Consider the following 13,233-nt stretch of genomic DNA (forward strand, 5'->3'; position numbering starts at 1 on the left):
AAACATACCTGGGAGGGCACATTGACGCTCATGGGTGCGGAGCTTTGTCTGGCCCCAAGTGAGACCAGCACCACCCCACCCCTGTTCGTCCCCCCCCAGCAGGCCCCCACCTTGCAGCTTAGTGTCTTCCCTGGAGGCTCCCTCTGGCCCACAAGGCTCCTCCCTGGTTGACACCTAGGCCTGGGGTCCTGATGCCTCAGCCCACGCCATGCCCTGGCCCTCCTGTCCAGCTGCTAGTTCGCGGCCCACTTCTGCACTCACTCCCACGCGCTGCTTGCGCTCTGATACCACGACACTCACAGGCGGTGTGGCGCCCCTGGAAGTGCTTGGTCCAGGGTGTTGCTGGGAGAGGGGTCCCCGAAACAGCCTAGCTGCAGATGGAGGCAAGCTGGGGCCACCCCTTCTCCTCTCAGGCTGGGGTGCAGTACACACGTGGTTCCCATGCTCACACCTGGGTTCTCGCTCTGCGGGCTGTGACACACAGCACCCCTCATGCCCCACGGCAGTTAGTAGGGTGGGCGTCCAGCAGGTGCACTCACCCTGGACAAGGTGCCGGCTTTAGGATTGGGCCAGCAACCTATCCTTCACACAAGCAGGGATGAAGGGACTCTGCAAAATGCTGACCACCAGGTGGTGAGCCTGGGGTCCTGCCTCCTACACCCCTGAACTCTGCATGCATCTGCCCCTCCCCAGAACGGGGCACCCTCCTTTACTCTGTGCAGCTCTTAGGGGCTCAGTGCCCTGGTCCTGGGTCGATTGTGGGGCTGGGATTACCATCAAGGGGTCGTCTTAATGTCCACGCAGGGCTGTCTAATGGCAGTATCCGAGTACCCCATTGGGTCCTGCTGAGCTCTGCTGGGAGGGTTGGGGGGTAGACAACACATCCCTAACCCCATTTCTCAGGTCACACAGCTGTGGTTCCCAGGCAAGTAGTGTTAGGCCAGGAGGTGTCTTGGTCTCCATGCTCCTGGGTCACCAGCCCTGGGGCACGTTTAGGCGAGCACTAATCTACATGCCCCTGGGATTGCAAGGAGACCCTGGCCAGTCCCTAAACCTCAGGATTCCTGGTTTCCTTATCTGTAAATGGGGATTCAGAAATACACAAGGGAATGTGTATGAAACATGCAGTAGATCCCAGGACAGGAAGTGCTGAGATTTTTAGTTTTTGTTGTTCTGTTGGTGGCAGCATGCCCCATTTAGACCTCTGGGCAGGGTGGGTCGGAGCCCATCCACCTTATCCCCACACTCTCCAACCTGCTGGTCCCCTCCTCAGGGGCTCCCAGGCCACCAGTCTCAACAACCAGTGAGAAGGAAGACCGAAGGGACCCAAAGGGACCCGAGGCCAGTGTGGGGCTGCCTCCAGGCTGCCAGACCCTCCTCCTGCAGAACCAGCTGAGGGTCAGGAGCCACTAGGGACCACCCAACAGCCAGGAGCTTGATGAGGGGCTCGCTCCTCTCCCACAGAGGGCAACTCTCTTCCCTAGAGAGAGCTTCCTTGGCCAGAGGGGACCAGCGCCCGGAATGCCTTGGAATGTCCCCACTCTTTAGACCAGACACGAGCAGGCAACCCTCCACTCTTGGGGGCCCCTTCCTCCAGGCCTGGGGTCCACTGGGCAGCTCTGAGGGGCCCCCCCTCTCTGGGTCTCTCCCCATTGAGATGTGGCTCAAGAAGATCTGGCTCTTGGGCGCTGACCTTCTACGCCCCTCCTCCAAGCTCCGGCCTTCGCTGGGGTCACTCTGTGTCCGGCGGGAAGGGGTGTCGTTTTGCAGCCCACGCGACACCCCCGAGGAGAACACGAGGTGCCGTGCTCCCGCGGAGCCAGAGCTGCGGCGGCTGTCCCAGGGCAACAGGTTCTGGCACACGACGTGCAGACCCCGCGGACCGGCCAGGCGCACCCGACGCTCCCCGCACCCTAAGGGGCCCTGGGGCGCGGGCCGGCGGCGTGCGGTCCCACCACGCTCCGCTTCCTCTCGGCAACGCGTCTGGCCAAGGCGTCCTCATTGGCCGCGCGCCCCGCAGCCGGCCATTGGTCCACGGTCCCTATTTTACATAGACCGCTCTGGGCCAATCGGCGCGTGGCGCCTACTTAACATGCACGCCAGCCGCCAGTCAGCGAGCGCGGGGGCCGGGCCACCACGTGCTGTTGCTAAGCTTGGGCTTCTAAATTGTTACTACCGCGGCGGGCCTATCGGAACCGAGCTTCGCATCTGTCAACATTCTCGGCCCGGCCCGAGGCGTTCGGCCAGCTCCCATTGGCCCCGGCCCGGCCCAGCGCCCGCCCCCGGAGCCGGAGCGCCTGTCCCCATTGGCTGCGCCGGCCGCCGCTCGCCCTTATGTGTCAATTTGAGGGCCCGAGGCGGAGGGTGGCGGCCGAGCGCGCAGGGAGTCCGCTGGAGTCTGGGAAGTGGGGCCGCCGGGCGCGCGGGGCGGGCGGCGAGCGGAGCCGGCCGGAGAGGGCCGGGCAGCGGCCGCCGCCGTCCCGGAGAGCGCGGGCCGGCGCGGGCGGGCAGGAGGATGGAGCTGAATTCCCTGCTGATCCTGCTGGAGGCGGCCGAGTACCTGGAGCGCAGGGACCGAGGTAGCGCCCGCGCCCCTTTGTGCGCCGGGCCGCGGGCTGGCGGGCGGCGGCGGGGCCGGGGCCGGGGCGGGGGCCCGCTGACCGCGCCGTCTGTCCGCAGAGGCCGAGCACGGCTACGCCTCGGTGCTGCCCTTCGACGGCGACTTCGCCAGGAAGAAGACAAAGGCGGCGGGCCTGGTGCGCAAGGCCCCGAACAACAGGTACCGCCCCCCCGCGCGGCCGCCCCCACCCCCCGCCCGGCCCGGCGCCCGGGGTCGCCCCCCGGAGCTCCCTCCCCCAGCCCCGACCCCCGGGCCTCAGCTCGGCCGCAGGCCGCGCGCCCCGGCGGCCAGCCTGGAGGAGGAGGCGCGCCCGGGCCGCGGCCGTAGCCCCGCCCGGCCGGCCCCGCCCGCGCCGTCGCCATCTTCCCGCGGGCCGCGCCTCCTCGGCCTCTCGCGTAAACAGTGCCACGCGTACAGCGCCAGCCGCTCGGGGTCTCCTCCCGCAGCCGCTCCCCGCTCCCAAGTTGTTCTGGACTTTTCCGGGCAGGAAAAAAGTTGTCTGTGGGCGCTGGCCGGTGCCCCGTGAGTCCGGGGAAACTGAGGCTCGGTGCACAGCAGCGTGGGACCGCCCTCCCTGACCTCTGCTTGCCGCGGGTGGGTGGGCCGCATCTCTCCTGCTGTTGGGCTGAGTACCCCCACCCCCGGGGGGCCTGGACAAAGAAGGCGCATGGAGGCCCTACCTTGGGCCCCCAGCCCTCCCACGGAATCCACCCTCCTGCCCAGTCTCCTGACATAAGTGAAACGCAGCGACAAGTGTAGGGTCCCCTTCTTTGGGACAGGAGGCCCTTTTTAAGGGGAGCCGGAAGAGGTGCAGGCCGCTGTGCAGCAGCCCTCCCCCACCCCCTTCCTCTGGCCTTGTTCCCAAACTGTAGAAGCAGAAAGCTGGGGTGCACATCTCTGGGGGGGACCCCGAGCTAGGGCTCCCGCGGGGTTCCACTCTCCCCGCTGCCATGAGGACCACCCCACACCTGGCACTGCCCGGCGGGCTTTGGCTCGGGACCATGTCACCGGGCGGGGAGCTGGGCTTGCAGGGGGCTTCAGGGCCCCTTGGCAGAGGGTGCGGCTCATTCCTGTGGCCTGCCTGTTCTTGGGAAACAGAAAGGCTGGCACAGGGACCCATCTCCTGTGACGTCCTGGCGCCCTGGGCCTGGCAAGGAGCTGGTTGAGTCTCCATCTGCCCTGGCTGGACGTGCCTCCCAGTCCCAGCCCCTGGTCCCCTGCTGAGGACGGTTTGGGAAAAGATATGTGAGGGGGGCACCCTGGCCTCGGGCCCCCGCTGTTGGCTCTCACTGCCCCCAATGCCCCGGCACCCATGGAGAACTCTGGGGCATGACCTTGGACTCCCACGGGGTACCCAAAGTTGATAACCAGAATCCTAGCTAGGACTCTCTGGGGGCTTTGGTGTGCTGAGTGGGTCAGTACCTCCTACTATCCGCCCAACCCAGGATGGACGTGTTATTTTTATCTGCCTGTGAAGGCTGAGGAAACAGGCACAGAGAAATTGAATTACTTGCCTGGAGCCACCCTCCCATCCCTGGGACCCCTGTTCTGAAGTGGGGTCTTGGCCTTCTCCATTCTGCCAGGCAGAGACCCTCAGGGCCCTGGGGAGGGCCGAGAGGGTCTCCTGGGCTGCAGCGCACCTCCCTGCTGCTCCTCTGGGCAGAGCTGGCATCTCCCAGGGATGAGGCCCCCTGGGGCTCACAGAGATGGCCCCTGGAGGCTGTCCTGGTCCAGCTGGGCCTGGCCAGCCCAGAGCAGGGCCTAGAGGATCCGGGGCCCTGACTTGCCTGGCAGGGCTGTCCTACCCTGCAAGGCTTCTTTCTCTCACCACAGTGAGGGGAAAGGATGGGCACCGCTGGGACCAGAGTGAGGAGTGGGGCAGGAGGGCGATGTATAGGGGGGAAGCCCCACAAGCTACAGGAAGGGCTTTGGGGGACAATGGTTCATCAAGAGGGAACTGGAGCCAGCCTGCTGGGGCTCAGGTCCTCCAAGAACATGGCTGAAGAGTTCCTACCCGGAGGGGTTGCTGTGGGCTGTGAACCAAGTGAGGGCAGGAATATACTTAGCGGAGCCCCAGCCTGGGGTCCCCCCTCTCCCTAGGCCTGAGACAGGGTGTTCCTGGGACCCATGTTACAAACCTGGGAGGAGCCCTAGGAGGGGCTCTGGGCCTCTCTCCATCCCCAGTTAGCCAAGGAGTGACCCTCTTCCTCCAGGATGGGGTCTAGCCCAGACTGTGAGGGGGTGGCCAGGCACATCTCTGTGCATCGAAGGGCACTCGCTGGCCCTTACATCCTTCACACGCGAGCAGACCTCCAGACCCACACAAATGGACTGTGGTTCAGGCCTTGAGGAGCCTGACAGCTATGCCCACTCCTGGTCCTGGCCAGCCCCGGCAGAGGTTCTGAGGCTCCCTGCCCAGCTCATGTGATCGGCAGGCCCTCGGGGCTCTCCTAAAGCTGCACAGGGAGGCCCAGGGGCTGACTGCCCTGGTGAGCAGAGGGGAGGCCTTGGGTCCCAATTGGCTTTGATGGGGCCATGAATCGTGCTAGGCGGCAGAAGCAGGAAGGATGGGCAGGCACTCTGACTTGTGGGATGGGGACGGGAGACACCCAGTCCACAGTTCCTACAGCAGGGGAGTGAGAGCAGGCAAGCAGAGGTCAGTAGAAGCTCCAGGAAAGAGTGAGAGGTGGGGGACACAGCGGTCAATCTGGGTGTCCCCTGAGGTGGCTTGGGGGCCCTCTGCTCACATGCGAGGCAGCCTGGCAGGCCTAGGAGCCCTGGCTGTCCATGGGGTCCCCACCTGAACTGGGAAAATGATGGGGAACTGGGAGATTGGCCCTGCCATATTATTGTCCTGCAGGGCAGGTGCTGTGGCCCTGTCCACCAGGGTGCTCAGGACTCTGTACCCCTGTCTGGATGGGCCAGGTGGGCAGGGCTTGAGCAGCAGATGGGGTCCCTGTGCCCAGAGAGGCCAAGACCATGGCCCCAGAGGGAAGCGAAAGGGCCAGCCTCAGTCTCCCTCCTGCCCACTGGCCCAGGAAGCATGCACATATTAGAGGTGTCCTTATGCGCTGATCCCTCTCGGGCTGGGTCTGCTCTGTCCCTGGGTGTCCCCACTGGTCCGATGAGCTGTGAGGATGCAGGTGGGAGAGCCCAGCAGGGTGAGAATGGTGCTCTGGCTGGGTCAGGGCCGGACCACCCCGTGTCCGTGTTCCCTTGCCGTTGGCCCTTTTGCTAGCGCCCGTGGCCTCCAGGGGTGGGGAGTGGAGAAGGCTGGTGGCTTAGTGCCTGGGAAGTCTTGGGAGCACAGGGTGGGTCAGTCCTAGTACCTTCTGGAAGGGGCTTTGGACCCTCCTGCTGGCCAGAGCCCCCACATGCCTCACGAAGTACGCTGGGTGGCCCTAGGCACCCCTGGACAGAGCTGCAGCTCTGTGTCTCCTGTCCTTGTCACTCAGTGCGAGGTCCCCCCCACCCCCGTCTTGGCTCGGCAGCTGCTCACCTGCCCCGGCCCTCCCCGCGCTGGGCCATCCTGGGGCCCAGACCCTGTCTGCCACCATCGACAGGTTCCTAGGCCCCCGAGTAGAGTTGTCGTTCTTGGGCTTTGGTGATCAGGCAGCAGAGTGAGCTCTGTCTTTCTGTCTCTCTAAACAGGTCTTCACACAATGAACTAGAAAAGCACAGGTAAGTGATCCCCTGTCCCCCACTCCCGGTCGCCTGTATGAGCCGCCTAACACATCCCACCCACCTTTCTGCTGGGGGGATGCTATGGCCGCACCCCCCCGGGTCCCACCTGATGTGTCTGGGCACAGCTGACCGTGCCCCCAGGCTGGGCCCTTGCTAGGGAAGGGTCTGTCTTAAAGGCAGAATCAGACTCTGCTGTCAGGCACCGCATGCCGGGAGGTGGAGGCAGGGGCCCAGGTGCTGCTCCTGGAAGTTCAGGGTGGGGGTGAGGGACTTGGAGCAGGACCCCCTATGCTGGGTGACCCTCAGGGCCCGCTCTCTGGAGGAGGAGATCCATCTAACTTGGGGCATCTGAGCCCCTTTGGGAGCAGCTCTTGAGCCTTTAGGATGCTGACCTCCAATCAGGAGGGCTTGGCCCTCTTAGTCTGGGGTCCCCTGCACCCGGGGCCTGCCTTCCAAGGAGCTCCCACTGGTCTCGTGTGGGGGCAATGGGAAGGGCAGCCTGTCTCTGGCCGCGTGGCCTTGAGGGGAAGCTCTGGCCCAGGGAAGGATCCAGGGGAACCCACTTCATGCCCACCTACTGGCTGCAGGGCTGGGTCTGCGCTGGGTCCTCTGAGGAGTGGGAGGGCTTGTGGGGAGAAGTGGGGAAGGGCAGCACTGTGGCCCAAGGTAGGCCCCAGGGCCCCTCTCTGGCTGACCCCAGCTTGGGTGCTGCAGGCCTGGCTCTGCCCTCAGGGGTTCCATGACCCTGGGCCTCCTCTGAAATAGGAACAAGACACAGGCAGGCTCGGCCCTGCAGACAGGGACCCTCATGGCGGATTTCAGTGGGGTGGTGGGAGCTGGGGGTGGGTACAGAGGCTCTGAAGCCGGGAGCCGTGGTGCCAGGACGAAGGGATGCCACATGGTAGCTTTTCCTGAGCTTTGCTCCCATCTGTGAAATGGGCCCATTCTTTCCTCCCTTCTTAGGTCAGTGTGGAGGGGGGCTTCTGTATACAAGTTGAACTTTCAGCCTGCTCTGGGAAGGCTTGGAGCTTAGCCAGTTCTACGTGTTCTCCCCCCGCCCCTGCTCTACGCCCACGGCAGCACCAGCTTCCGCTCCCCTGGGATTTGGCCCTCAGCTGGGCTGGGGCTGGGCAGGGACAGGACGCTGTGTTCTCTGGAGGAACCGTACTTCCTGGACTGGTCCTGTGTGTTTGAGGGGCTCCCGAGAGGCCATAGAGGTGGGGCAGGTACAGGGGCCCCAAGAGCCAGGCGGGCCCTGGGATTGCTTCCAGGCTGGAGGAGGTGGTCAGCCTTTACTGGGACCCCAGAGCCTGGACAGGCACGTGAGGGGTGTTCTGGAGAAGGCCCTGGGGTGGTGCCTGGGAAAACAGCCCCGCAGTGCAGACAGAGGGGATGATGCTGCGGGAAGACAGGTGCCCAGGGCATGGCAGCCTGTGGAGGAGGACAGGTTGCTAGCCTTTGACCCCTACAACTGCCCCTTGACCCTGGCCTTGGCCTCAGTCACCTTCTCCCAAAGCCCGCCCTTAGGCTGGGCCTCGGGGGGTCCTTTTGAGCCCCTGCAGCGGATAGATGGGTGGCTTGAGATCTCTGTCCACTCCCTAACCCAGTGCAGGGTCCTGTTCCTGGCTGGCCAATGAGCAGGTGTGGGCAGCCATGAGGAGCCCCTGGTGGGGACTGGGATCACAGCTGTGCCTGTGACTGCCCAGTGCTGATGCAGGACATGCCTGGCTGCTGGCCACAGGAAGGAAAGAAGCATGGCTGGGTCACCCGGCCGGCCCTGGGGACGCCGCCTTCCCTGGAGGTGTGCCTACCCTGGGCCTGTGGGGTTTCCCCTTGCCTGTTCTCTGAGCCAGCCCGGTCAGCCTGAGGCCCGCCCAGCCTGGCCCTGTTCCTCCTCCCAGTCCTCCCCATCCTCCCTTGTGGGAAGCAGCCCCCGCGGGTCTGCTAAGGCCAGGGCTCCGCTGCTAACCCCAGGCCTGGGGGCCACGGAGGTCAGGTGCTCCTGGGCAGGATGAGCCTCCTGGCCCCAGCTCCAGCCTTTAGCCTTTGTGTGTGGAGGTAGGGAGCCCCCAGCTGCCTGATACAGTGGCACACAGTCTTTATAAACCACACGACAACTGGAAGATGCAGATGAGCAGAAGGTGGCTCGCCATCCGCCCCCCCCCCCCCCCACCGCCTGCACCACCTCCCCGAGGGAGCCACCATTCACCGCATCTCTCTGACCGCCAGGCCTGGCGTGGTGCAGAGCGCAGCTGTGCAGACGCTGGGACCCTGGGATATGGCTCGGGAGCTCTGGGTCTTCCTCCGGGGAGCAGGGGGCTCGTGGTGAGAAGCTAGGAAGGACCTGTGTTGAGAGCTGGGCTGCGGCCAGTGGCCAGCAACCGAGCTGCTATTAACACTAACGCAGTGATTCCCAGAGGCAGGTTCTGCCTCCTGAGTCCACACAGGGTTCCTTCAGGAAGTGGTGAATTTTCAAAGCTCCCAGGAATGCCCGGGACAGCCACGGGGCGCTGGCAGAGGGCCTGCGGCACTGGGGCAGCCTCAGCACCCCTTCCTGCTCCCCGCAGGGCAGAACACCGCGGCCAACGAGGGTGGGGACTTGCCCGGGCCCCTGCAGCCGGCACTTGGCTAAGCTGGGTCCTGGCCCCCCCAGGCTGCAGGCCTGGCTGAGTGCTCCTGGGGACTCGGGCGGCCGTGGTGTCCAGTGCCAAGCGCTGCTTGGGTATCGTCCAGCGGACTCTCTTTGTCCCTCGAGGAGCCTCTGCTTTAGGATTTGTAAAGCAGTCTGTCCACGTCCAGCACAGACGTTCGAGGCCCCCCCCAGGCCCCCCCCCGGGAGAGAGCCATCCTAGGTGGCTGGGAGGCCGCACCTGCATCCTCCTCCTCCTCCACACGGATACTAACTTGGATAAGAATGGGACCTTGTTAGCCGCTGTTTCATAACTTGACCTTTCACCTGCCACCACGAGTGCTGTCCTGTGTCGGCGACTTCGCCACTGCGGGTCCCAGTGCTGACACAGACTCGCGGCCATGCTGCCCGCGCTCTTAGCCGTGGCCTCTGCTTAACGCTCCCCGCACCACCGCCGCCACGTTGTCACCCTGGGGGTGGAGCGAGTCGCTGCCACGGCCCTTGGGTGCTGCGGTCCCTGTTTGCTCCCCCACCCACGACCCTACGACGCGTGGCCGGCCACGCACTGGCCAGCCCCAGAGCCCTCCGGTCTTGGCAGTCGGGCCCGGGTGACGGCCTCCCCCACCCCGCCGGGCTTTCGTTTCCTCGCGGGCTGCGCGGCGGATTGGGTTTTGTGTTAGCTTAGCGGTCTGTGTTCTGCAACTTGCCTGTGTGTGTCCTTTGCCCATTTCCACAGTAAGATACTCCTCTTTTTATTTTTGATGTGTATGAGCTCAAAATGTCACGAATACTAACCGTTTGTCTTTTATGTGTATTACAGATATTTTTCCACTGTTATTTGTCTTTTAGCTGTGTTTTTTCTTTCTTGTACAAATTCTCTTTCTGATTGTAAAAGTAATATGTGGTTTTTTTTTTAGCATAGAAAGCCTGAAAATACAAAAACAAAAAACAAAACCGTAAAGCCAAAGAAATAAACGTTGCTAACCGCATCACCTGGAGACGCATGCCTCCTGTTCTTCATTGTGTCCTGTTGAGTCTCTCGTGTGCGTCTGCTGTTTGAGTTTTTTAAACAATATTGGGTCCCTTGTCACGTAGGTGGTTTCGTATGCCGAACATTCATGATGCAAGAATGTAGACTACACTAAAATGGTGGTGGTGGGATTCAGGGTACTTCTCATTTATTATTTTTTTCTTTCTCTTGACTTGCAGTTTCTGATTTTACACAAAGGTCACGTACTGCTTATGTAAGCGGTAGATTGTAAGAATTGCCATTTGCTAGAGCTCAAAGGGACAAGGGGACCCCACCAGTGACCTGGGTGCAGGTGGCAGGATGGCAGGGCCCAGTGTGGAACTGTGGCTCTCTGGCTGGCGAGCCCCTCCTTGAGCACAGAGCGCAGTTTGCCGCCACCCCCCCCCCCGCAGTGTTCTGGCCCCATTTTCAGTGGGGCATCAGGCAGGGTCCTGGAGCCCCTTGGAGGTGGGGGAGCGGAGGTTCCTGGACTCTGGGTGGTCCTTCTGGCATGCCGCCTGCTCCAGCCCGGTAGTCCCGTGGAGGTGGGAGCTCATCTCTGAAGGTCCTCCAGCCTCGAGGCAGAGCGTGGGGCTGCTCCTCATGCAGGTCCTGGCTCCGCGTGGCCTCGTGGCAGAGCGCAGCCTTGGTCCTCCGTCCTGGAGGTTCTTCTGGACGACTTCTAGGTCCCGGGGTGCTGTGGGCTGGGGTGCTGGGTTGGGGGTGCTCTGTCAGTGGGAGGGTGCCGTGTGGGCCTGGGTGACAGACGTAGGGCCACGGGGTCCAAGTGCTGCCAGCCCTCCTCCTGCAGGGTAGGGCCGTTCTTGCTGCTCTGCTGACAGGCTCCTGCCCCGCACCTGGCTGCCCCTTCTCCCAGGCCTCGGGCATCCCCTCAGTCCACTGTCCGGCCAGGCTCTGAGGCTGAGTGGGGCTGTGGATGCGCGGGGGCTCTGGCAGGTCGGGGGCAGAGGTGAAAGCCGGGACTTGCCGAGGGAAGGGACCTGCACTGGCCATGGTGCTGGCAGGGCAGCTGGGCGGCAGGCTGTCAAGGCCTCACCAAAAACTCCTGCCCCCTGTCCTCCGGGGGTTTCTTAGCGTGGCCTAAGCAGAGCAGTGAGGCCGGGCCTCCCGCAGAGGCGGGGAGGGTTACGTGCATGTGGCAGAGGCCCCCTGGCCCTCCCAGTGGCCAGAGTGTGCTTCAGAGTGAGCTGTGGCCACCCCCCCCCGCCACCCCCTCCCCCGCAGGGATGAGCCAGGAAAGGCAGTGTTTCTGCACGGGCGGGATCTGGGCCAGAGCCCCTCACCCGAAGCCCCCGTGTGAACAGTGTCACTGGGTCTTGTGAGGGCAGTTTGGTGAAAATCTGCATTCGTCTGCACGGACACAGGGATAAAATCTGGAATGAAGTGGTCTCCTCTCAGGGACATCAAACTCGGGGTGGGAGGGGCTGCTCCTTGGCCCTCCCTGAGCCCAGTAGACTTGCATTTCTGTGGTGACATGACCGACCAGAGACCACCCTGAACTTGGCAAAGTGGAATGCCAATCTTGCCTGGGGCCCCCTGGACCTCTGGGAGCAGCCTGAGCAGGGCCCTAACCTCGCCGCCCCGGTGTGCCCTGGCCTCCTGGATCCACCGTGGAGGGTGGTGACCGCAGCGTGGGCTAGGGCTCTGAGGCCGTGCCCCGCAGGCCATGCTGGGCTGGCTGGCTACGCGCGCCCCAGCCACAGGCTCTCTGCTCCATCAGGGAATCCAGAAGGCAGGGACCGGGCTGCTCAGGGGAAGCAGGCAGCCAGGCTGGGAGGGGAGTCCTGGGGAGGGACCCCAAGCAGGTCTGTGCAGGAGTCTGGCTGGCCGCCTCTCATGCCCCCAGACCTCTCAGGCCTGTCTGCTGCTGCTGTCCCTAGGGCTATGTCACCCCGGCCTGACGGTTCTGTCTCTCCTCTTTCAGACGAGCCAAACTCAGGCTCTATCTGGAGCAGCTCAAGCAGCTGGTGCCCCTGGGCCCTGACAGTACCCGCCACACCACGCTGAGCCTCCTCAAGCGGGCCAAGATGCACATCAAGGTGAGCAGGGGGTCCACTGGTCTGACCAGCTGCCTCAGCTGACCCCAGCCCATCCCGTACACCCCCGGGGAGTGACCAGGGGGCCTGAGGGGAGCCACCCAGCAGGTGTAGCCTGGGGACCTCTGGGGGTCTCTGGTGGTAGGTGAGGGCACAGGGGATGCTTAGGGTGGAGGGGGTCACAAGCACCTGCTGGGTTTTATCGAGAGGTGGTGGGGGTAGGAGGTAGCCATGCTAGGCTGGGGGAGGTGAAGAGGTTACAAATGGCCCCTGGGGCCCTGGGCTGTGAAGGAGAGGTGGGGTCAGGAAGGGCAGGATGGGAAGCAGGCAGCCCAGGGGTGTTGGGAGGTTCTGGGTAGAGGGTGTAGTTGGTCTCCTGGGACTGGCAGAGGGGGTGGATGGAGTGAACCATTGTCTGGGGTGGGCCCCTAAGGCCTCAAGACAGACCTGCTGGTTTGGGGGGGGTCTTAGGACACTTGGACCAACCACGGTAGGTCTCAGTCTCCTTGAAGGACCCCTCAAAGCCTCCGAGCCAGCACAGGCAGGGGCACCCCCAGGCAGGGTGGTTGGAGCTTACAGAGAGGCATGGTCCATGCTCCGGGGCCTCCGGGAGCAGGCAGCTTCCCAGAGCAGAGTGCGGCCCTCAGGGACAGGCAGGGGGTGGGGGGATGTCAGCAGTATGGGGGCAGTGGGGGCAAGACCACCAAGGGCAGGCTGTTCTCCAGGAGGCAGCACCAGCCTGGGGCCCACACGTGCCGTGGGTCTTCTGGAGCTGGTCAGCAGATGCAGAGTGCAGGCCTGGGAGGTGGCACCTCATGTAACCCCTGGCAGGGTGAGGGGGCTGCTCCTCAGGCCTTTGCGGGGCCAGCGGTGGGGGATGAGAACCTGCTCTGCCCAGGCCGCTGTGCCCCAGTTCCTGGTCCGGGTACAGGGGATGGTCCCCCTGCCTCCCACCGCTCATAGCTCCCCCGCCCCCAGAAACTGGAGGAGCAGGACCGCCGGGCACTGAGCATCAAGGAGCAGCTGCAGCGGGAACACCGCTTCCTGAAGCGGCGCCTGGAGCAGCTGTCCATGCAGAGTCTGGAACGTGTACGCACGGACAGCACGGGCTCCGCCGTCTCCACTGATGACTCAGAGCAAGGTGGGGACATGGGAGCAGCCGGGCGGGAAGCTGGGAGGGTGGGGTTGGCTGAGGAAGGTGGGGACGACAGCAGATGTGTGCGAACGCTGGTAG

At 63.9% G+C, this 13,233-nt stretch overlaps 1 protein-coding gene across 1 annotated transcript in view; it reads left to right on the forward strand.

Annotated features, from left to right (window-relative positions):
* Nucleotides 1-2,371: 2,371 nt before the first annotated feature.
* The window catches only part of MXD4 (MAX dimerization protein 4), a 14,602-nt gene continuing 3,740 nt past the window's right edge, over nucleotides 2,372-13,233 (forward strand). The window contains exons 1-5 of the mRNA XM_081812768.1: nucleotides 2,372-2,579; nucleotides 2,680-2,779; nucleotides 6,272-6,301; nucleotides 11,888-12,002; nucleotides 12,978-13,140. Of these exons, the coding sequence (XP_081668894.1) occupies nucleotides 2,516-2,579; nucleotides 2,680-2,779; nucleotides 6,272-6,301; nucleotides 11,888-12,002; nucleotides 12,978-13,140 (472 nt within the window). The 5' untranslated portion in view covers nucleotides 2,372-2,515. The remainder of the gene's footprint in view (nucleotides 2,580-2,679; nucleotides 2,780-6,271; nucleotides 6,302-11,887; nucleotides 12,003-12,977; nucleotides 13,141-13,233) is intronic.

The sequence above is a fragment of the Leptonychotes weddellii genome, chromosome 2 (assembly GCF_054177405.1).
Source record: "Leptonychotes weddellii isolate Sample4059 chromosome 2, ASM5417740v2, whole genome shotgun sequence".
Lineage (NCBI taxonomy): Eukaryota > Metazoa > Chordata > Mammalia > Carnivora > Phocidae > Leptonychotes > Leptonychotes weddellii.